We start from the raw sequence: 22,978 nt of genomic DNA, 5'->3' as shown, positions 1-22,978 counted from the left end.
CTAATTTTTTATCAACTGACTGTAATAATCTATTTATTCTATTTTCGATGAATATTTTCGTATACTTTTCTTGATTTCTATCTTATAGTTTTTATCGCTTGATTTTTTTTTTCATTTCAGATTTACAAAAAATATTGTGCATTTTTTCTGTCCCATTTAATTGGATTTTTGATCCAGAGTAAATGTACGAACATGTTAGGTCAAATTTAACCAAAAAAAAAAGTTGTACTTTGTGATATGATTTTATATTATCTTTCCAAAGAATCTATCACCATGTTGCTTAGATTTACCATATATTATCGACCAAAAAACTTGAATGTATTTTACATGAACTTTAGAATATAAAATTGTTTGTAAATTCGTTTTACATTTTTTTTTGAAGTTTTATTGTATTATATGTTACAAAATTGAAAATAAACACAAAGGATTCATTAAGGCTGCATACGGATAACATAAATGATCATAGAAATATGTTTCAAATCCCAATTGTTCGCGTGGCTTATGTTTTTTCTTAATTATTTTGAAATAATAACGCGAAAGTGATATTGTCGTCGTCGGTCCGTATTTGATTTTTCTTGAGAATAAAGCGGGTCCCACTTCACGAATTAGCCGACATGTCAGCACGTCGTAAGTCGCGACGCACTGCGGTCGGGGCTCCGCGTTGCATTCTCATTGGTTATTCTTGCGTGACAAAAAAAAAAGTTATTTAAATAAATTATTACATAAAGAAGGAGTATATGTAAAATTATATATATATATATATATACATATATTGGCGTAAAAAAGGAATACACACATATATACAAGGACCATTTTGTATTATTTTACATAGAAAAATTGTCAGTTTGGACTAATGAAGTAATTTTTTTGGAAGTTTTAAAATATATATATATATATATATAATACACATATATATATATATATATATATATTAAATGTGTGATACACAAATTCACATAAAATAATGAAATTAAGTTAATCATAGAAATGGTCCATCATTGTTCATATCAAAAGAATTTAAAGGAAAAGCTGCCAAATAGTAGAAATATATTATGATTTCAAATTCCTCTCTAAAAAAAAATACAAGAAACATTTCTTCCACATCTAAAACGAGAAATTTCCGCCGCCTCTCTCTCTCTCTCTCTCGCCATCACTGTAACGCGCCTACGAGACCGGACCATTCTTCACTCCTCTCCCCTTTTCTCATCGTACGTTTCTTTCTTTCTTCTTTTTCACATTCTCTTTCTGACTCTCATCCTTCCACTTATAAAAGTGAAAAATTGAATCTTTTCCCAATACAGAACGAGAAAATTCGACCCCTTTTTCTCTCTCATGTTTTCGATCATCTTGGGTTTCCCTCGAATTCTGGTGGGTCGTCTCGTTTCTCTCCTGATTTCAGTTTCTTCTCCGTAGAGAGAGAGAGAGAGACCCGTTAAGAAGAAAGAACATAAAGGAGGTTTTCTCGTGCTCTTGGGTTTTGCAGTTCACGTGAGCCACCATTAATGCCATTTTGTTTTCTTCTTCAGGTACTCTTTTTTGCTTGATTGGTCACTGCGTTTTTTTCCCTCTCTGTGAAAACGGCTCCATTTTTTTCGTTTCTTCTTCCGTTTTGAGCTCCCATTCTCTCTCCTAGGGTTTTCCTTTCTGTTTCCTGGACTTGGTGGGATTCGGATCTTGCGTGCTGAATTTCGATTTTGTTTTGGTGAAACATTTCTGGGTTCGTCTGACTATTTTTTTTCTCTCTCTAATTATCCTGCATTGTCAGTTTTTCTCTGGTACCAACATGCTCCGACAAAAGTATCACAATCTGGCGTTTAAAAAAAAATTATTTACCAGATGTTTTCATTCGAAATAGTTTTCCGGGAATTTCGAATCTTTTGATTTCGTATGTGATTTTCTTCCGCTGGATCCTAGAATCGGTTATAAGCGCGTAAAATTTTCCTTGGTTTTCCCTCTGTTTCTCGGGAAAATGTTCATCGTGGTTTTCATTTGAGTAACATCATCAGGTGGCAGGTGCAAATGTTCATCAATGTCCTTCACAATTCCTGCCTCCTTTTCTGCTTGCTGATTCTCTCTCTCTCTCTTTTCTGAAACTATTCACAGGTCCCACTAGTAAATTCGCAGTTATTTTCAAGAATTTTCACTGTCTAACTTCTGCTACTGAGGGTTTTTTTATGCAGATCATTTCATCAGATAATGTTCCACAGTTTTCGGGATTTTAATCTTTGTTTATATGTTTTGCAGCTAAATTAGAGCCTCTGGTAGTCGAGTATTGGGGATTTTTCCCGCAAGTAGAAGTGATTAGCTATGTTGAATTTTGCTAGAGCAAGAAGCCAAGGGAGGCATAACAGATCTATGTCTCTTGGAGGTGAGATACTTCTCGAATCTTGCAACAGAGGATTGGAGTTTTGAACTGTTATTTAGTTACTTCAAAGTTGAAAGTGTTGTGGTTTTGAGAGATTAGATTGAAACGTTTTCTGATCGTCTCAATGTAATGGTATGTGTGTCAGCTTCTGGGTTTGGTTGATAGAATCTTGAATCTTTCTGGGTTTTGGTAGTTTCATCAAAAGTTTGAAGCTTTTGTTGTTTTCACCACTGGTTAATCTAATTTGGATGCCTAAATTCACAGATCTTGGTGATTTTGGGACTGTAGGACTTGATTATGCAGACCCAAAGAGGAAAAACAATTACTTGGGGAAGGTTCTTTTGGCTGCTTCCCTTACAGCCCTTTGCATTTTCATGCTCAAACAATCCCCCTCATTCAATACCCCAAGTGTGGTAATTAGTCTGTGAAAGACCTTTCTTTTTTTAAATGTTGAAACGTTTTCTTGAATCATTATGAGGATGAGTTTCTGATGATTTCCTTCATTTCTTTGTTTTGTGCATATCCAGTTTTCCCGGCATGAACTTGGGGTTACCCATGTGTTAGTCACTGGTGGTGCTGGTTATATCGGCTCTCATGCAGCTTTACGGCTTCTGAAGGATTCGTATCGTGTGACCATTGTGGTATGGTCTCTGCCTTGCATTGATATGTTAAGTTCCTTGTTTTGTCTAAGTGTATCAGCTTTCTTGTTTTGCTAGTGTTGTAGTAAAGGAACATCTCTCTCTGTTTTTTTCCCTGACAGGACAATCTTTCGCGTGGAAATATTGGTGCTGTCAAGATTTTGCAAGAGTTGTTTCCTGAACCTGGAAGGCTTCAGTTTATTTATGCCGATCTTGGAGATGCTAAGGCCGTATCCTTCTCACCACAATAGTTTGATGCAGTTTTAAGTGTAGGAATGAATTTTGTGAGGACTGATGAAGCAAAAAACTAGATTGTTTCCTTAACGAAAATTTCAGGTGAACAAAATATTTTCAGAGAATGCATTTGATGCAGTGATGCATTTTGCTGCAGTTGCTTATGTTGGGGAAAGCACTCAAGATCCTCTCAAGTGATTATCGGTTTCCTCTTTGCTATCTTTAATTTCTTCTGTTATCCTGAGTGGCTGAGAAGAAAAATTATATTTTGCGGTAGCCGGTAGGATTTTGTGAACCGATTGGTAATGAATCTGTTTTTTTTGGTATTATGGTATCGTTGCAGGTATTATCACAATATTACATCAAATACATTAGTGGTATTAGAGGCGATGGCTTCTCATCGTGTCAAGACTCTAATATATTCAAGCACATGTGCCACTTACGGGGAGCCTGAAAAGATGCCAATTACAGAAGATACTCTTCAGGTGAGAGCAGGAAATTCTCCGCACAATTCGCTGATCTTGATATAATCTTGAAAATGTAGGCTAAAAACCGTATAAGCGCACTATTTTCAGGTACCGATCAATCCATATGGAAAGGCTAAGAAGATGGCAGAAGATATAATCTTGGATTTCTCTAAGAATTTGGACATGGCAGTTATGATCCTAAGGTTTGGCAGTCTTGTTTTATTATCTGCCATTTTCCTCCATCTACTTGTTTAATTGCACTGTGTTCTTCTTTCCCTGGAGTTTGAAGAGGTTCCTTCTTTATCCAATGCCAGATATTTCAACGTGATCGGATCTGATCCAGAGGGCAGACTGGGTGAAGCCCCGAGGCCTGAGTTACGAGAGCATGGACGGATATCCGGTGCTTGCTTTGACGCTGCACGAGGCATCATCCCGGGCCTGCAGGTACTTAGCCTCATTATCTCGTAAATCTTGCCAGCCCCTCAGATAGAGATGCACATACTTTTTCGGTCTCAGATGAATATATTGCATACATTTATCTTCACCGGTATGATTATAGCATCAATGTCTCTGATTATTTTTTTAAAAGTTCACGTTTTTCTGGGAACTGGCACTTGCTGTATAACATGATCGTCCAGCTCAAAGTGTTCTGCAAAAGTGGATGTTAGTTTTACAGCTGAGCAATGCCATGGACTGGACACATTGTTGAGTTTTTTCTTACATGTTAAAATAACAGATACCTGCCTCTTACATCACATGCTAAAAAGACCAGGACAGAACTTATGCAGGAGTTGTTCGTTGATGGCTTATCTGATTAATAATGTGCAGGTTAAAGGAACAGACTACAAAACCAGTGATGGAACTTGCGTTCGGGATTACATTGATGTCACTGACTTGGTCGATGCCCATGTTAAGGCTCTTGAAAAGGCAAAACCCCATAAAGTCGGAATCTTTAACGTCGGGACAGGAAAGGGTATATGAATCTTTGCCAAAACTCATGATGATGGGTTTTATGTGAATAGGCGAAAGATCCTTACATGCACTTGTGATGTTGTGGAGCAGGTAGTTCGGTGAAGGAGTTTGTGGAGGCGTGCAAGAAGGCAACAGGGGTCGATATCAAAGTGGACTACCTGCCCAGACGGCCGGGGGACTATGCGGAAGTTTACAGTGATCCGAGCAAGATCAGGAGGGAACTGAATTGGACAGCTCGGTTCACGAATCTCCAAGAGAGCTTGGAGGTTGCTTGGAGATGGCAGAAGCTGCACCGCCATGGCTACGGACCATCATCCTCTTCCTCTGTCTCAGCTTACTGACCCATTTGGTTTTGATAGTGATGGAGAGAAACTCATTTTACAGGTAGATGGTTTGATTTTTGGGATCTGAGATGGGAATGAGACACGTGCGTGTGAGTTTTGCTTGATTGCTATCATTGATATATTCATTTGTAATGGCTATAGAGGTGGCTTTTAGGAAGCAGCCATTCATTATATATATATATATATATATATGTAATGGAACTGATAGTTATATATACATTCTAAATAACACAGCTTCTCCGGCTCTGCTCGGTTTGTTCTTAAATGAAAAAGGAGAGAGATTCCATTGTTGTGCAAATATTGAGTAAACCAACCGAAGAAGGTATAAATTACCTTTTAGCCCCATGCTTTAGAATACTCTGTTCAGAACCCCAAACATTTAAAATTACACTTTGACATCCCCCCCCCCCCCTTTGTTCTAATTTGAGCCTAATGGACAGTTATGCAGATCCGACCCAATAGCTTAGTGGGCCTAACTGTGCCCTCAACGAACGGCTATACAATCTTTCTTTCGTGGGACCAGCTTACTGACACGTGTCAGTTTCGTTTCCTCTAGTAGAGATACACCGGTTACCGTTACCGTTAACATGAACAGTTAACGACAAACATGCTCACAACTAAAGTAAGGTGGAAAATTTGACTGACAACATAGACTTTTATTTATCAACAAAGAAATTTAAAAATATCCGTAGTCTGTCGCGCCGAACATCTGAGAGATCCACGTGGCAAGATCCCATAGGCTGCATTGAAGGGAACAAGACAAAGATCAGCAGGGACATGGGCCCCAAAGAGGATCCATGCGTGAGAAATGCCAGGCTGGCACTCGTAGATCCAACGGCTATTACTTGCTGGTGGAGCCAACACATGTGACCGTTGCTATTGTGGGGACCCCTTCGGCCCTTCCCCTAGGGTTCTTCATAAACTCCATTTTTGCTACTCTCGTCTTCACAATTTTTTCTCTGCAGCCAAACGCAGAACGACAAGAAGAAGAAGAAGAGAGGCGAGGTCTTCCAGAGTTCCAGGTGGGTTTTATTCTCCCTTTTCTCTCATTTTCTCGCATTTTCTGTCGTTTTCTCTCAAAAAAAAAAAAGAATTCGGCCGCTATGAATACCCATCGACCGTGTTCCTTGATAGCTCAAGTATAGCACATCTAGTTGTCGATATGGGAATCTCATTTTCTCTCGTTTTCTCGCGTTTTCTTTTGCTTTCTCCGGGGTTTGCTGACTACTGTCAACCGTGTTCCCCTAACTAGTCCTCAAAGATGCGAATCTGTTCTTAGATAGTTAGCATTCAGAATCAAAGGTGTCGGGTAAACTTGACTACCCATAGATCTTTCCTGGTTTTTTTCTCGGATTTTCTGTCGTTTTCTCAGATAAATAATCTGCGAAAGATGGTCTTTTTAAATGTTGATAGACTTCTAGCACCCAACTTAGGGTTCACGAAAACAGCTGGTCATAGCTGTACAGAGTTATAACGTAATTCACTTCTCCAGAAAAAAGACAGAAACTTAGTTTGATTTTCTCTAGTTTTTCTTGCCATTCTCAAGCGTTGAAGCTTTGTCATGATCTGTGACAGGTCAAGAAGCCATGACAGCAGAAGTTAAGGTTGAGGAGAAACAGGTTGAGACCGAGGTTGTCGTTGCTTCTCAGGAAGAGACAGTGAAGGTTGTTGAAAAAGCAGTGGAAGATGTCAAGGAGACCGTTGAAACAGATGCCGTTCAAGAAGAGACCAAGCCTGAAGCCATGGAGAAGAGCGATTTCTTCAAGGAAGAGAGCAACTTCTTATCTGATTTGGATGAATCTGGGAGAAAGGCTCTGAGCGATCTCAAATCAAAGCTTGAGGAAGCCATCGTTGGAAATACTCTCTTCAAGAAGAAGAAGGAGAGCCCCGTGAAGGAAGAAGCGAATAAAGAAGCCGAGGAAGAGACGAAACCAGAGGAAAAGGTTGAAGAAGAGAAGAAAACTGAGGAGAAAGCCGAGGAAGAGAAGAAGGCTGAGACTGAAGCTGTTGTTACAGAGGAAACTCCCAAAGAAGAAGCGAAAGCTGTGACCGAAGACGAGAAGAAGATCGAGGATGTTGTTACTGAGGAAACCCTTAAAGAAGAAGTGAAAGCTAAGCCTGAGGATGAATTCCCTAAAGAAGAAGTGAAAGCTGAGGTCGAGGAAGAGAAGAAGAAGGTCGAGGAAGAAGAAGAAGAGAACGTCGATCAGGACATCTCTCTATGGGGAGCGCCTTTACTGCCAAGCAAAGGAGCGGAAGCCACCGACGTTATTCTCATGAAATTCTTGAGGGCAAGAGACTTCAAGGTGAATGAAGCCTTTGAGATGTTGAAGAAGACCCTCCTATGGAGGAAAAAACACAACATCGACTCGATCCTACAGGAAGATTTCGGCGAAGAACTCAACTCTGCAGCCGCATACATGAACGGAGCAGATCGTGAAGGTCACCCCGTGTGTTACAACGTCTACGGCGTGTTTAACAATGAGGAGCTTTACCAGAAAACGTTCGGGACGGAGGAGAACAGAGAGAAGTTCCTGAGATGGAGGTTTCAGCTGATGGAGAAGGGAATTCAGAAGCTTGATCTGAAACCCGGCGGCGTTACTTCTCTGCTTCAGATCCACGATCTTAAGAACTCTCCCGGATTGACGAGGAAAGAACTCCGGGTCGCGATTAAGCATGCGGTTGAAGCTTTGCAGGACAATTACCCTGAATTCGTCTCAAGAAACGTAAACTTCTTTACCCTTTTCTTCTCTCAGACTGTTGAAGAATCTTTTGATTTGGTCTTTGGAACTCGATGAAATCTTGACTGTTCTTTGAGTTTGGCAGATATTTATTAACGTGCCGTTCTGGTTCTACGCTCTGAATGCTCTGCTGTCGCCGTTCTTGACGCAACGAACCAGAAGCAAGTTTGTGGTCGCTCGCGCAGCGAAGGTCACCGAGACACTTCTCAGGTAAGTTCAATGGATCTGAATTCATTTGTTCACATTTGTACATTTTACAAATACAAGTCCTGAACTTTATAAAACCTCGATGCTTGTGATTGCAGGTACATCCCGGCCGAGGAGATTCCCGCTCAGTACGGTGGATTCAAAAGAGACGGCGATCTCGAATTCTCTGCTTCCACTGTTTGTGAAGCCATTGTCAAGCCTGGGTCATCTGAAACCATTGAGATCCCTGCTCCTGAGGTACTGAAAATGGAAATCCCCCTTTTATTACTGGGATTATTACCGATATAGTCATAAAAATCTAATCGCGTAATTAATCAGCAGATGATGATCTTTTGAAATGTTCATTGTTCTTGATTAAAGGAGATCTTGTTCTTGTTCATTCCCGACAAAGATCTAATGGGTTCTTTGTCCTAAAATCCTCTTTTTTTTTTTGGTATGGTTTTTTCACAGGTGGGAGATACACTGATTTGGGAAGTCACCGTTGTTGGATGGGAAGTGAACTACAAGGAAGAGTTCGTTCCTGGAGATGAAGGATCATACACTGTGATCGTCCAAAAGGGGAAGAAGATCGGATCAAACGAAGGGCCAATCCGCAATAGTTTCAGGAACAACGAGCTCGGCAAGATCGTTCTTACCGTCGACAATGTCTCCGGCAAGAAGAAGAGAGTTCTGTACCGGTACGTGACCAAGATCGGATCCTCTTTCTAAGCAAGAGTCTTCCAAAGGTAATCTTATATAGAGTTTGGATATATACATTTTTTTTTGGAGTGAGAGGGACCTTATTATTGTTTCATTCTTTTTTGCTTTGCGAGGGAAACTGTTTGTTTGTTTATTTATTACAAATAATGGCGAGATTCATGCTTTCTATTGTACTTGTGAATTTTTATACATATGATGATCATACATATATCATATTCTCTTTCGTCTGCTTGACATAATTGGAATATATTCTCTCCGCATCGGTAACCACGAATACCCGACCCGACCCGTATCCAGGAGCAAACTCGCAAAGAGAATGTATACATAACGTGAACCCCTTTCATCAAGGCTGGATCCAAGAAGCACCATACACTTTCCTCATTTCAGGACCAAACCAAACCCCGGAACGAATACATCCAAAATTTTGCTACGTTCATGCTCCACTAGTGTTTTCTCATCTGGCAACTAGGGGAGATGATGCTTGTAAGAACTCAGACGAGAAGGCCCTCTGTTCGTCGCTCAGTAACGATAACCATTTTGCAACGAGAGCAGCCGGACTCGAGATCCTCGGAGGATCTGCTAGCTTCGTGGTGGCGGCGGCGGCATTTTGGCCAATTTTCACGCAATCCGGTGGTAACAGTTTCAGGAGAGAACTCACGGTTGCTATCTGCACTGTGAAACCGGCTTTAAGGCTTCTTGTCTCACATTGCAAAAGTTCACTTAATTTGTCTCTCAAGCTTTCGATTCCTCCATCTTCATAGCCACCAGATTCAACCCCAATACTGGAAAATAAAACCCGGAACGAGCTGACTCAGTTTAACAAAGGAGAAAAAGAAACTAAACCGGTTTTCGAAGATTACAATAACTATAGATATATATATATATACACACCTGCCAAGTTGCCCGAGAAGCGAGACAATTGCAATAGAGAAGTCCATTTCTAGTGGCGTCTCCAACATCTTCAACAGCGGAGCAACAACATTGGCACTTGTCCAATCCCAAGCCTGCATTCAGATGTACAATAAATCGGTTTGGAGAGATATTAATAAACTTCGGGAAAGAACCAGGTTGCGAAGATTGCATTCAAGGGTTCAAGAAACACGGGCATATACTGATCCATATGCTAAAATGCTAAATTTGTGCATTTGATCTCTCCATGAAATGCACAAAATAATATGAAACTTACCATGTAACCCGCGACAAGTTCCACCAACGATAGAACGTCACAGAGTTGACACAATGCCCCGGTATCCATATTCTCTGATTGGTTCTTGTGTAAACAGCAAGATGCTTCACACCTTGCATCGAGTAGAAACGGGAAATCTTCAAGCATCGGACTGATTTTGGTCTTCTCCGCAATGGGAACGGGATCAGAAGCCGATGAACTGGTCAGACTCTGATGCATGGTTTTGGACTGAGCAAACTTCTGAAGAATTTCCAAGAGCAAAGATGCAACATCCTCCAGAGAGGAAGACTCGTCTGAGAATGGACACTCCTTACCGGGATGCAACTCTGCCTCGCTCTCCTTAGTATGTAAATAACTGTCTTCTAGAAACTTGATGATCGATTTCAACACGGTAATTGGCAAATTATGCTCCCTCGAGGACAACAGTTTCTCTCCAGCAACATATACGAAGACATGTAGAATAGTCAGTAGCACAGAGGTATTTTTCTCGTGACTTTTCTTATAGAGGATTTCAAAAGAAGCCTCGCAAATAAACCCCACACCATTGACTGAAGCACAGATTGCTGCAAAAATAGCAGAGCTAGTAACCAGACAATCAATTGGAGCAACCCTTTTATGGAATGCTACATTTTCTCCATCCAAGCAGACATTGATACTTGATTCAGATGTATCTGAGGATGTAACGGAACACAATACCCTCTGTTCACAGAGGAAGTCCTGAAGGAGGCCAAGGAGCTCGTCCAATATCTCTGAAAGCATAGCTCTGCTATCCGCATCAGCAATAACTGCAGAAGAAAATGCCAAGATCAATAAACATAAAATATCAAATTGAGATTAATACCTATATCAAAAGAAAGAGAGAGAGAGAGAGAGAGAGAGAGAGAGAGAGAGAGAGAGAGAGGAGCAGCAGACCTCCATATATACGCCTTGAGAAAGAATCCAAGCAGGACAAAGTATCGATATTCAGTGTGTTCCCAATTTTCATTGAAGCGTCCATGGAGAAGTTATGCAACAACGAGGAGAGCAATACACAGGCCCTTTCCCTGAAATAAAAGACATAATTTAGCCCCACACCCTAAATCGCTGTTGAAGCAAGAAAGGAAAACAAATAACAATTTCATTTTAAAGATGCAATAAAACTTGTTCATGATTCTGTAACCGTGGAAAGATGCAATACATGAATAATGAATCACTTACAGGACCGACAGGTTCTTCTCCATCTTCAGTGACAACAGAATCTCCTGGAATGCGGACTCTACTTTTGCAGCTGATGGGCATCGGTGAATACATTTGTTTGTAGCATGGACAATTCTAATGACACTTCCCCGGTTTTTAATATTTGAAAACAAAACCAAGTACTTAGGGATATGACCACGTAAAGGACCATATTCACATACTTTTGCCTGCACGGAAGACATTCCCAATGCCATTAAAGGATTCTGAGTGTCAAACAAATCACCACTATTACCACCGACCAAATCAAGAGCTCTAGAGGGATTTTGGTCGTCCCCCACCACCATCTCGCCAACCTGAAAATCTATCTCAGGAAGATTTGGGGAGAGAGGCACTTCTATGGCCAACTTGTAACATTCTTCATCCTCTGATTTGTCCAACTCTAGCAATTTCATATAGTTTGTAGCATCAACTTCCTCAAAACCTAAAGTAGCTGTTTCACGTCTATTTGCAGAGGAGAGGCATATCCTTTCCACAGAAGTATAATTACTTCCTTTTGGATTACCTGTTGGCTCAGGAGTCTTTCCAGAGGTCAGTGGATCTTCACATGTTTTGGCATCTGCCAATTTTATCTTCTTTGACTGTTTAGACTCATCACAACGCTGTGTTATTGTGTTCATCTCACAAAGACCCCTTTTCTTCTTGGGATTGGCGCCACGATTTATACAGGAACCGTCTTGCACATCAGGCAACGAAGTTTCTTCCTCTACAAAAGGTCTACTCACATTTCCTACTAACATAGACTGCAAAGTCATCACCTTCTCTCCTATACGTGATCTCAATTTCCTATCCTCAGAGTACAGATACTTAAGGGACTCAACTGCCTCTACCATTCTCTTTCTCTCACTAACTAACTCACTACTATCAGTCTGATGACTTTGAAGATGGTTTTCACCCACCAAACAGAGGTTTTCGTTATTACTGGCATCGGAAATTCTCGGGGACATGTTTGCATTTGTTGTTTGGATATCCATGTTATCTTTGCCAATTTCAGCTGAGGTAGTAACAGAGAATTGTCCTCTTTCCTGTGAGGCGATGAACTGTCCATCAGAAAAAGATGTTGCGCTGGAATTTACACCACAAGTCGCGAATTTTTTAGAGCCTCCGATCAGAGACTTCAATTCAGAAATAGTACCTGCGGCGGATTCACTCAAGTGCCGTCCAGATTTAGAAATCAACTGGGCAGTAAACTGCCGTGCCTGCTCCTGACAACCAGAGCGGGTTACTATGTTGCACCTTGCATCACAAGGTTTGTTTTTACTAATAAGGTTCACCTGGGATAATTCATTTAATCTCAGCAGGGTTCTGCAGCCCTTAGCCTGCATAGCAATAAAAAAAATTAGATATTAATGAATTAAATGATCAACACCACAAATCATAATGTTTGCAAACAAAAAAAGCTAACTCATGCTGGGGAAAATGCAAGCGTTTTATGATAGAAGCTACCATCTAAAAGACTTCGACACTCAGATCCAACACCGGGAACAATAACAAACCAAAGTTGTTCCATAGTCAGACAAAGAATCAGCTCTTGCTCAATACCCATATATAAAGACCTAAGGAATCTGAATAGGATGAGGCATAGGTTCTCATGCTCTACAAGGAATTTCAAGCAAAGTGGATAGACAGAGCTATTCACTCGGTAAAAACTAATTTAAAGAATGACATTGTTTCTTTACCCACCACGTTAAATAACAAAAAGATCCATCAGATAACTCACATGTCTGAAAAACCAGTAGCAAATATGGTATCAAGGGAAAGTGCCTGTATGCTCAGAAAACCAATTTTAAACTTAGGATAAGAAGGTAGAGTAACAATTTATGGAATAAACCGACCTTCTGACGATCATCTGTACCTTCCACGTCACTTGAAAAGTAGTCATCCAGTAGATTCAAGCGATTTGAGAAATGAGCGAACTCCACTTTCAGCCGACCAAGTTCATCAACCAGAACTTCTCTCCGAACTTTTTCGAGTTTAGCCAATTGTTTGGCATGTTTTACACGTTTCTTCTCAAACTTCAGTTCTTTTCTCAACAACTCTACCTCAGCACTTTCGAGATGTCTGACCTTGTGAGGCAAAATAGTCATAGTCTCTGCTGATTTCTGAGAAGATGATAATTCTTCCTGCCGTTTTTGTAAATCTTCAGTCACTAATCTTGCTTCTTTTAATTGCTGAGCTAGATCATCAGCACGGGATTTCCAGTCCATGGCCATTTTCTTATGCATCTCAAGGAGCCTTACATGCTCTTCGAGTTTCGTCGAGTCTTCAGCATTCTTTGCTTTGCTACTAGCGATCTGTAATTCCATTTTGTTCCTGAGCTCCTCGTTACTTCCTTTAACCCTCTCCAACTCCTTAGACAAATCCTCCATCAGCTTCATCTGTTCCTTAGCTTTTGCAAACTCCATAACTGTGTGTTTTTTCTCCTTCGATCTCTTTTGCTTTTCTAAATTAAGCTGTTTGCTTACAATCTCAAAACTATTACGCAAAGCAATCAACTCAGAACCAGTCTTATCAGCATTAGTTCTCAACACCTCCAACTCGGAAAGATACTTATCAGCTTTATTTTTCTCTGATTCTGCTTTCTTCCTCTCCACTTCTGCCCTCTGCTTCTCGTTTTCAAGAAGCCTCTTAAGGACATCATCAGTATCCTTTTTCTTCTTGTTCTCATCTTTCAGAGCCTCTATGTTTCTTAATTTTTCACAAACCTTTTTCCTTTCTTCTTCAACACTATCTGCCCTTAATTTTTCTTTGCGAAGAAGGTCCTTCAGTTGATGGATTTCCTTATCACCTTTAGAAACTTGACCACGAAGAAGCATCATTTCCGCATTCTTTTCTTCAAGGCTTTCCTCTAATCTTTGTTGCAGTGATGATAACTCAGACTTCAGATCAGATACTTCTTTCTCCAAAGAAACTCTTGCAGACTCTTCTTTCTCCTTCGTCTCTCTATCAACATCTGCCTTGACACCCTCCTCTTGTTGTTCTGCAGGGTATAGACAACAAATTGATTAAGAAATCATAATTAAGGGGAGAGAGAGATGTTAAAATAAGGGTAACTTCAGTCCCAATGGGTGACAGAGACTAGTAATAAGCTCAATAGCCATACTATCTGTTCTTCATTCAGGAAAACACCCATCTGACTGCGGCCATAAATTATGATTCTTTTGGAAGATGTCCATGCCGTTCCAAATCAAAGACAAAGCGTACACCGTTGGGTATAACAACAGTCATTTTCAAAACTTTATAGTGAAGCTCAAAAGTATCAAGGAAAAACACACCGTACCAAAATTCATCAGCAAGCATGACACTCTCCTCGTATCCCCTTCCATCTTATCTTTGCCACAAGTACATTAATGAAAGGAAGTTGAATATTTCATTTGAGCTCAATCCAAGGACACTTGTACAGAATTATCAAATATTATCTCACTAACACAGTTTCTAGTTCAAATATCTCTACGCCAAATTTTAGAATATTAACCCTAAAAAGGAATCAAGTCATCTGCTTTGCTAAACCAAAGCTAGAGCTGAGCACAAAGAGCAGTAAAAAAATAATGAAGACCACCACTAATATTCTTACTTTTCTTGAGATTACGAATCTCCTCCTGTTCCTTTTCTAAAGCATTCTTAAGAAGATCCACCGTTTCCTTGTAAGCACGTCTCATCCTCTTCATCTTCTCGCACTCGAGTTGCCACTGAAAAATCCAATAGAGGAAAAATTAAATATAAAAACAACTAAATCTCAAGTACGCAGAGAAAAAAAAACATTTAAGTGACGAAGCACGTACCGCAGCACAGCATGGATTCGCCGGATGCGACTTCGTCGGAGTAACTGCCGCCATGGCTAGATAAAGTATATTGCAGGAGATCCCACCTCCGATTATGGATTGAAAGCTCAAATCGTTCGCGACTTTCTCATTATTAGAAAGAACAAAAGCGACAAGAGCAGAGGACAAGATGAAATTGCAAAAACCCTAAACCCTAATCTTCAGCGAGGAGATGGGAGACGGAGAATTCGAGAAGAAGAAGGCGGGGTGAGGTGAGGCTCTCAAAGTCGGGTCAAATCGTCGGACCGGTTTACGCATTTGGGCTTTAAATCCAGTTCAGGCCCAGAAAATAATCAGGCCCGGTCCGTACGACCGGGTCCGACCCGGATCGATCCATATCTGTTGCCCGGAGCTCAAGAAACAAACATTTCCTCTCCTCCCTTTTCTTCTTCATAATTCCCTTTTCTTCTTCATTTCTTCACACTTCTATTTGCTCTCTGGTTGCTTCTTCTTCTGTTCGAATAAGGTATGTCTCAGTTCTCTTCGTTGGGTTGATCTAATCGAGATCTAGGGTTTTTTTGTCCTGCGTGGAACTGAGAGCCTGGGTTTTAGGTAGGCTCGATTGCAATCTTCTATCGGTTTTATGGTTATTATCGGAGAATTTCAACCACGGATAGATCTTTCGGTATCTGTTCAAGCAATTGAAGCAAGAGTTTTGTCGTTTTTTTTCTCGATTTTTGTTGTGAAAATTTGGGAGTAGAACTGATGTCGATAGATTTGGTCTAGACAAGGATTTGAAGTATTTAAAATACAGAACGAAACATAGATAGTAAAGTAGCGGTAAGAGTGTGATCTCGGAATCTGACGGAGTAGTTCTGTATATTATCTGGAACATAACCGATGTAACAACTTAATTTCACTACTTGCGGTCTATTCTGTGATTTTTGTCTTTGTGTAACGTGTTTAGTTGCCGAATGAGATTTAAAGCGAATCCTCTTGTCTTCATGCTTCTGTAGGATTTGACAATGAAGCTTGATACAAGTGGGCTCGAGTCAAATGTGCCTATGTTTGGCAGAAACTGCGAGAGCGAGATGCTGGATGGGTTGTCCGATGTGCCCTCCTTTGATCTTCCCCTCGCAAACGATGTATGCTTTAGTGACTCAATTTTATTTGGTTTGGATCAGCAATGTGGTTGCTGAAGAATAATTCCCTTTGCTGTCATTTGATTGCTAGATCATCTTTGTGGATTTCAGTTTGATGGGTTCCAAAAGGAAGCTGTACAGATGGTGAAGCCTGCAAAGGGTACGACCACACTCGCCTTTATCTTTAAGGAGGGTGTCATGGTTGCTGCTGATTCTCGGGCAAGCATGGGAGGATATATCTGTATGCTCTCTTAACCATTTAGTTTTCACGCTTATACCATGACATCTGGTCTCCAGATTCTGATGGTCTTTACTTTATGTGTACTTTTTTCTATTTCTTGATGATGTTGAATTTGGGTGTGAAATTAGAATTATGATATGGAGTGCTTCCTGTTGCTTTAATTATGCTGTTGAGTGCCTGTCGAAGTTCTCGTCTTCTTTGGCTGTGATTCTAGACAGTAGTGGTGCCAGTGAGGCAGTGTGTGATGCCTGATCTGATATTTCTGCTTTGCTTCCCCCATGTAGCATCACAGTCTGTGAAGAAGATTATTGAAATTAATCCTTATATGCTCGGAACAATGGCCGGAGGAGCTGCTGACTGCCAGTTCTGGCACAGAAATCTGGGTATTAAGGTACCTAATTTATGTTTTCTTTGCCATCTCTGCTTATGCTTGTGGGCTTACGTTTATCTTCTTGCTTTCTATAGAAAATTTATGCTTTTCCAAAGGCAATGGATCTGCCTGGCCTGGTGTAAGAATTTAGGGTTATATGTTTTTTCTACTAAGGTTGAGGATGTTTTTGAGCTTGTCTAGTGGTGGCTCTAAGACCATACGTCTCTTTACAGCGTAGGCATGCATTTGTTTGGGGCATATGGTGTCCATTGCTCTGGCATTTTATGAACAAAACATTTTCTTGGCTGCACACATCCTTTTTTGTTTCAGTGATGTATTAAATAAGAAATACCATGAAAAGATTAACTACTAATCGTCTGGTAAAAAACTATGATGGATTTGGTCCATTTCCATCTTTTCATAGGTAATGTTAAACACTGAGAGTCAGGATTGATGGGTGCAAGGAGTTGCAGCTGCTTTTCTTTTGAATGTGTTCTCTATGTGCTGCATTTTCGTGCAGTTTTGTAATGATCTAACTCGTGTACTTAGTATGTTAGAACTATGATTTGATAAAAATAAAAATAAAAAAGTTATCCATCTGTCAATCCAGTGCCGTCTACATGAACTGGCAAACAAGAGGAGAATCTCTGTTTCTGGAGCATCAAAGCTTCTTGCCAACATGCTCTACTCATACCGTGGGATGGGGCTTTCTGTTGGGACAATGATTGCTGGATGGGATGAAACTGTTAGTATACAAAACTTTGTTACTCAAACTGTTATTTGACCTTCCCCGTCATCTTCTTTCACTGATGTTCCTTTCGGAACAGGGTCCCGGGTTATACTATGTTGACAACGAAGGAGGACGGATCAAAGGAGACAGATTCTCAGTCGGATCTGGTTCACCATACGCCTATGGTGTTCTCGACAGTGGGTATGTCTCTCTTTCAAGAAACACCCTTTCTGATTTATTTTCCGCCTTCTCGGCCCAACTACTCGGTACCCAACCATTCAAATCTCGTATATCTCATTCTCAGGTACAAATACGATATGACGGTGGAGGAAGCCGCTGAGCTAGCGAGGAGATCCATCTACCATGCCACATTCCGTGATGGAGCCAGTGGTGGAGTGGCTAGTGGTACTGTATCACTTAAATCTCCACATTCCTTTGTTCACACTTGTGAGATCAAAATTTTCAAGATTGTGAGTATTATTATCAGCTCATGATCTGTTCTCGCACATTATGATCAGTGTACCATGTTGGGCCGAATGGATGGAAGAAACTGTCGGGAGATGATGTAGGAGAGCTCCATTACAAGTACTATCCGGTGACGCCGAGTTCTGCAGAACAAGTGATGTCTGAAGCATGAGATTGTGTGGTAAAAACCTCTTTCGATCGTTCGTTTTCTTTGTCGAACCAACAAAAGAAATTGGGTTTTCGTCTACCATTGTTGATCTGGAGATCTCAGTGTAGTGTTGGATCCTAGTTTATGACCACTTGTTATTGTCTTACCGTATGGTTTCTCACGAAAATGCACGGATTCCTCAGTTTTTACGTGCAAGTTACTGAAAAATCGAACCTTGGTTGACTACATATGTCGTATAAGAACGATTACTGTCAAAACCAGTGTTTTCAATCTGCTTCAATGGTGATTAAATCGGTAATTCACATGAAACTTTATAACTTGGGGTGATTATCATTAAATTCTGAGCTTATATATGTAAACCAAATTCAACGGAGAAAATTAGAATGTTAAAAAAAAAAAAGATTTTTGAGGGCCCATCCGTAAATACACGGTGCTTTTGCTGTTGAGTACTATGCAGTCCACATGGATTGAAGATGCTTGGTTTTGGTTTCGGTAAACCGATACCGGTCCGGTTTAGATGCTATGGGGAATCTAATCGTACTGGTTCTCAAACATCAAACCGGTCATTTCGTCTATCCCGCTTCTGTTTTGCTCACATAAACCCTACAGCGTCGAGCTTCGACGTCCTTCCGCATTTCTCCGATTCGACGCAGAAGAACGAAAACCCAGAAAAATATGCCTCCGAAAGCAGCGAAAGCTAAGGATGCAGCTCCCGCCGAGAGACCGATCCTCGGCCGTTTCTCTTCCCATCTCAAGATCGGAATTGTACTTCTTTTTGTCTACCTCTCACTCTAGTCGTTTTTCCTCTCTTTTTTTAATCTGGGTTTGTTTCCCGTTTCTCTGATGTTGGAAAAAGTTACCGAATTTGTAGAACCCAGATCGTGTTATCGCATAAAGTATAGATCTTTTGTATTTGCGCGCGAACGGCATTTTTAGTGCTTAAGCCTGATGAGGTTTCCAGTCATTGAAATGGTTTTTTTTTTTGGATTTTCTGGTGGAAATCCGATGATTTCTTGTTCGCGAGGTTATTCTAGTTTCGGAAACTGCGAAGTTGTGCCTGGGTTAATTGCAGAATTTGAGAGATGCAGAATCATGGCTATGATTTGATGCAGGATCTGTTCAATATCTGAATAAGACAGGTTTGATTTGATCGTCACATGTTTGGTCCGTGGCATCTCAGGTCGGGTTGCCGAATGTCGGAAAATCTACTCTTTTCAACACGCTTACGAAGCTGTCGATCCCTGCTGAGAACTTCCCCTTTTGTACCATTGAGCCGAACGAAGCACGTGTAAATGTTCCCGATGAACGGTTTGATTGGCTTTGCCAATTGTACAAACCCAAGAACGAGGTCAGTTTGAACTCAGTATCCTTCCTGCATTGCTGCTATTGCTGTGCTTGCCCTTTTCTTCAGAATGAATCCACTTGTTCTCTGTATGATGCTTGAATGGATCTTGGAATTGGTCGTATTTCTCAATCTGCTTTATGTGTACTTTAGGTTTCAGCTTTCTTGGAAATCCACGACATTGCTGGGCTTGTTAGAGGTGCCCATCAAGGGCAGGGTCTCGGCAACAACTTTTTGTCCCACATTCGTGCAGTCGATGGAATTTTCCATGTTTTACGTAATCTCCTTCCTTTCTGTTATGCATTCTTTGCTCTTGCCATAATTCTTAGTTGATTGATATGAAGTTCTTCTTGCCTTTTCGAGTGTGAGACTGATTAAAAAATTTATCTTTTTCGCTTTTCTTACTCCATGGGTCTTTATGCTAATTTTATTTGCATTCTTCTCTCTTATATCTATTCATATTCTTGTATTTCTGTTCCTTTTAAACAATCAAGGTGGATGCTTTTATTCTGGTCAAATAGTAGGATGAGATCTCTGAGCAGTATTGCTTTGGTAATTAACTTATCGACTGAATATGTACAGGTGCATTTGATGATGCGGATATTATCCATGTTGATGATACTGTGGATCCTGTGAGAGATTTGGAGACCATAACTGAAGAGCTGAGGTTAAAGGTAAACTCTGTAATGCATATCGATTTCTAGTTCTCCAAACTTTTAACAAACGAATTATCTCACAATTCTGTTATGCTTCTGTTAGTTAGATCTTATTACTCATTGTAGTGGCATTCATTTGTGTAGTTTTCATAAATAATTCATTTTGTGCAACCTTTTTTTGGCACGTTCATTTCGTGCAACTTTAGGATATTGAATTTGTTGGGAGGAAGGTCGAAGACCTTGAAAAGAGCATGAAGAGGAGCAATGACAAGCAGCTAAAGATAGAGCTGGAACTGTGTCAAAGGGTTTGGCTTTGAATTTTTTTACCAATTATTTTCTGCTGAATGTTTTAAGTAATTCACGGCTGTTGAGAAGAAAAATGATTCCACCTCTTCGGTATAGGTAAAGGCATGGCTAGAAGATGGGAAGGATATCCGCCTTGGGGACTGGAAAACTGCTGATATTGAGATTATGAACACTTTTCAATTGCTTACTGCAAAGCCTGTTGTTTACTTGGTGAGTTCTCTAGAATTTCATCATCATGTGTGTGTGTGTATATATAGTTATCTTGATCTACATTGATTCTCAACTTTCTCCGCTCTCCATGTTAACCAATTTCTTGCAACTAATTTTCTTGGCCTCCTAAAGGGAGTTGTCTGGATTGTCTCTTGATCACTGATTGTTCCTTTTTTTATCTGCAGGTCAACATGACCGAGAGAGACTATCAGAGAAAGAAGAATAAGTTCTTGCCGAAGATTCATGCTTGGTACTTGCATTTATCCCTGCATAAACTGTTTTAAATTATAAGTGAGCATTTTTTAACTCTATTGCGGAGTGAATGTTTTCAGTGCGATATGTAGCGCAATTTTCTTTTTCCATAAGATTTCTCTGTTAAAATAAATGGTATTTTATTTGTCCTTATGTAGGGTTCAAGAACATGGCGGTGAGCCAATCATTCCTTTCAGCGGGGCTTTGGAAAGAAATCTTGCTGATATGTTACCAGACGAAGCAGCAAAGTATTGTGAGGAGAACACAGTGCAGAGGTTGGTGGTAAAACAAACAATTTTGCTCCGAGTGAATACCCGCTTTAAAAAAACGTCTTTTCCATCCAACTCGTAATGTGAATGTAATGGTTGTTGCTTGTTCCTCAGTGTTCTTCCAAAGATTATCAAAACTGGGTTTTCAGCCATTAATCTTATATACTTCTTTACAGCTGGACCTGATGAGGTAAATTATGCTCCCTTGCTTACCCTCTTCAGTACGACAGTCTACTGACCAGAGTACAACTTTGGTTTTCATTATGTCGAGCTGTAATTTTGCGGGTTAATGTTATGCTTCTGAGCATTGTTCTTCTTAACTCTGAGCTTTTTGGGGGCATATGATCACTTAAATTGCAAGAATAATGTCGTAGTTTCTTGGGAATTTGGCAGTTCTACCTATCACATCGATCATTGTCATTTTCTTTTTGTAGGTGAAATGCTGGCAGATAAGGCGGCAGACAAAGGCTCCCCAAGCTGCAGGGACCATTCACTCTGATTTTGAGAAAGGATTTATTTGTGCTGAGGTTATCTTCTTCTCATTTCTCATGATTTTCCTCGGTCGCTTATTTTTTTTCTTTTAGCTGCCTTGAAATCCCTCGAAAATTCATCATCAAACATGTAGCTCTACTAGCTAGCTTTCACACCATTTTTTGCCCAGGTTGAAAGCTTGTCTTTTTCCATCTGTATGGCTCACTCTACAGCTCTTGTTGATTATCGCAGGTGATGAAATTTGAGGATCTCATGGAACTTGGCAGTGAAGGCGCAGTTAAGGTACATTTCTAACGCTCCCTTTGCTCTTTGTTAAGGTATCTCAAGCGAGCAAGCTCCGACTGGACATGAAGAACGAACTCTCTGAATCTTGCTGTCTTATTATTCCCCTTTCGTGGGTTACTTAACTCCGGTTTCCGTCTGCTGCAACAAATATACGTTTGCAGGCTGCTGGAAAGTACAAGCAGGAGGGGAAAACATACGTTGTTCACGACGGAGATGTCATATTTTTCAAGTTCAACGTCTCCGGCGGTGGGAAGAAGTGAGCTCCGTCCATTTCTAAGAGAGAGGAAGAAACTTGTGTTTTTGGGTTTGGAATATGCCCTTTTTTGCTGTTAGCTTGTGATACCAGAAGAAACTTTGTTTTTATAGTCCAAAATTTTATTGAACTTTCGGTTTAACTACATCTTTCGAAAAACATGAAAAGTGTATGTGAATATCTTTTTTTTATATAGAGATTCGAATCTAAATTGAAAATGAATTTTGTTCTCAAATTTATGAGTTGAATCACCCAATCTATAAGAAATAAACTTTTGCCCAATTACAAGCGTATCTTGTAGGACCTTTCTTGATAAATCAAACTGGAATGAAATTGCGAAATCGCCCTTTTAGATTTTCTGTCTTCTCATGCGTTGAAGAGTACAGTGAATGCATATATATATATATATATAATAACAAATGAGAAAGGTAATAAGAAAACTAGTACTTTAATTAGTTGGCATAATGGGTGTCACATGATAAGTAGTACTATATGGCCCCAACCATTTCGTCTAATACAGTTGTTAATTGAATATTGAAAAAAAAATATGGAGATCTTTTGAATAATAATCAAATCTGAAATCGAATTAACCTCTTAATTCAATACGATATCTGGATATAAAAAGGCGAGTGGAACATATATACTGTCCAATAATAGAGAGAAAGAATAGAGAACTATTTGATTTTTCATTATTTAAAATAGAACATTATAATATTTATAGGTAAAAATAAGATAATAAAATATCTTATTTAATTAATATAATAACTACTATATAGTTATAATATCAAATCTATAATATTATGTAATTAATCTTCGTTAGACGTACTAATGTAATGTCCGACCAATGTTGTTGGCCCAAAAAAAATCCAAAAAGAGATTTTGATCGTATTTCAGTAGTCTCTAATCAGATGTCTTGTTCATTTGTTTCTTCACCAACAGAATCATTTCA

General features: G+C 39.9%; 5 protein-coding genes across 11 annotated transcripts; 4 read left to right on the top strand and 1 right to left on the bottom strand.

Moving 5' to 3' along the window:
- The first annotated feature begins 1,081 nt into the window (after positions 1 to 1,081).
- On the top strand, positions 1,082 to 5,173 carry LOC104812693 (UDP-arabinose 4-epimerase 1). 6 transcript variants are annotated; one of them, XM_010539975.2, is made up of 11 exons: positions 1,082 to 1,208; positions 2,245 to 2,368; positions 2,630 to 2,778; positions 2,893 to 3,006; positions 3,126 to 3,233; positions 3,340 to 3,431; positions 3,581 to 3,722; positions 3,813 to 3,907; positions 4,019 to 4,148; positions 4,533 to 4,677; positions 4,767 to 5,173. In XM_010539975.2, exons 2-11 carry the CDS (start codon positions 2,308 to 2,310, stop codon positions 5,015 to 5,017), a joined length of 1,287 nt encoding a protein of 428 aa, XP_010538277.1. In that variant the 5' UTR covers positions 1,082 to 1,208; positions 2,245 to 2,307; the 3' UTR covers positions 5,018 to 5,173. The 6 variants fall into 6 exon arrangements, with proteins under 6 accessions (XP_010538277.1, XP_010538280.1, XP_010538274.1 ...); XM_010539978.2 differs by having other exon boundaries at positions 1,082 to 1,526; positions 2,654 to 2,778; XM_010539972.2 differs by having other exon boundaries at positions 1,082 to 1,526.
- Positions 5,174 to 5,938: 765 nt separating this feature from the next.
- LOC104812692 (patellin-4-like) lies at positions 5,939 to 8,856 on the top strand. The gene is made up of 5 exons (XM_010539971.1): positions 5,939 to 6,042; positions 6,596 to 7,746; positions 7,847 to 7,971; positions 8,067 to 8,205; positions 8,419 to 8,856. Exons 2-5 carry the CDS (start codon positions 6,607 to 6,609, stop codon positions 8,674 to 8,676), a joined length of 1,662 nt encoding a protein of 553 aa, XP_010538273.1. The 5' UTR covers positions 5,939 to 6,042; positions 6,596 to 6,606; the 3' UTR covers positions 8,677 to 8,856.
- A 130-nt stretch (positions 8,857 to 8,986) lies between these two features.
- LOC104812690 lies at positions 8,987 to 15,156 on the bottom strand. The gene is made up of 8 exons (XM_010539969.2): positions 14,869 to 15,156; positions 14,661 to 14,775; positions 12,922 to 14,066; positions 11,051 to 12,405; positions 10,766 to 10,896; positions 9,854 to 10,638; positions 9,559 to 9,671; positions 8,987 to 9,449 (listed from the first exon to the last, which is right to left on the bottom strand). The coding sequence occupies exons 1-8, from the start codon at positions 14,920 to 14,922 to the stop codon at positions 9,122 to 9,124; spliced, it is 4,026 nt and encodes a 1,341-aa protein (XP_010538271.1). The 5' UTR covers positions 14,923 to 15,156; the 3' UTR covers positions 8,987 to 9,121.
- A 116-nt stretch (positions 15,157 to 15,272) lies between these two features.
- LOC104812691 (proteasome subunit beta type-5-B-like) lies at positions 15,273 to 18,159 on the top strand. Of its 2 annotated transcripts, none has more exons than XM_010539970.1 (8): positions 15,273 to 15,373; positions 15,864 to 15,992; positions 16,101 to 16,230; positions 16,515 to 16,621; positions 17,211 to 17,345; positions 17,428 to 17,531; positions 17,635 to 17,735; positions 17,849 to 18,159. In XM_010539970.1, exons 2-8 carry the CDS (start codon positions 15,873 to 15,875, stop codon positions 17,965 to 17,967), a joined length of 816 nt encoding a protein of 271 aa, XP_010538272.1. In that variant the 5' UTR covers positions 15,273 to 15,373; positions 15,864 to 15,872; the 3' UTR covers positions 17,968 to 18,159. The 2 variants fall into 2 exon arrangements, with proteins under 2 accessions (XP_010538272.1, XP_019057956.1); XM_019202411.1 differs by lacking the exon at positions 15,273 to 15,373 and adding an exon at positions 15,440 to 15,459.
- Positions 18,160 to 18,542: 383 nt separating this feature from the next.
- LOC104812689 (obg-like ATPase 1) lies at positions 18,543 to 22,222 on the top strand. The gene is made up of 12 exons (XM_010539968.2): positions 18,543 to 18,729; positions 19,145 to 19,312; positions 19,460 to 19,583; positions 19,889 to 19,980; positions 20,169 to 20,267; positions 20,365 to 20,478; positions 20,664 to 20,728; positions 20,889 to 21,005; positions 21,114 to 21,189; positions 21,434 to 21,526; positions 21,723 to 21,773; positions 21,938 to 22,222. The coding sequence occupies exons 1-12, from the start codon at positions 18,640 to 18,642 to the stop codon at positions 22,034 to 22,036; spliced, it is 1,188 nt and encodes a 395-aa protein (XP_010538270.1). The 5' UTR covers positions 18,543 to 18,639; the 3' UTR covers positions 22,037 to 22,222.
- The last annotated feature ends 756 nt before the right edge of the window (positions 22,223 to 22,978 follow it).

The sequence above is a fragment of the Tarenaya hassleriana genome, unplaced genomic scaffold (assembly GCF_000463585.1).
Source record: "Tarenaya hassleriana unplaced genomic scaffold, ASM46358v1 Cleome2, whole genome shotgun sequence".
Classification (NCBI taxonomy): Eukaryota; Viridiplantae; Streptophyta; class Magnoliopsida; order Brassicales; family Cleomaceae; genus Tarenaya; species Tarenaya hassleriana.
The sequence above is the reverse complement of the archived record's forward strand: the minus strand, read 5'-3'. Positions and strand labels throughout refer to the sequence as shown.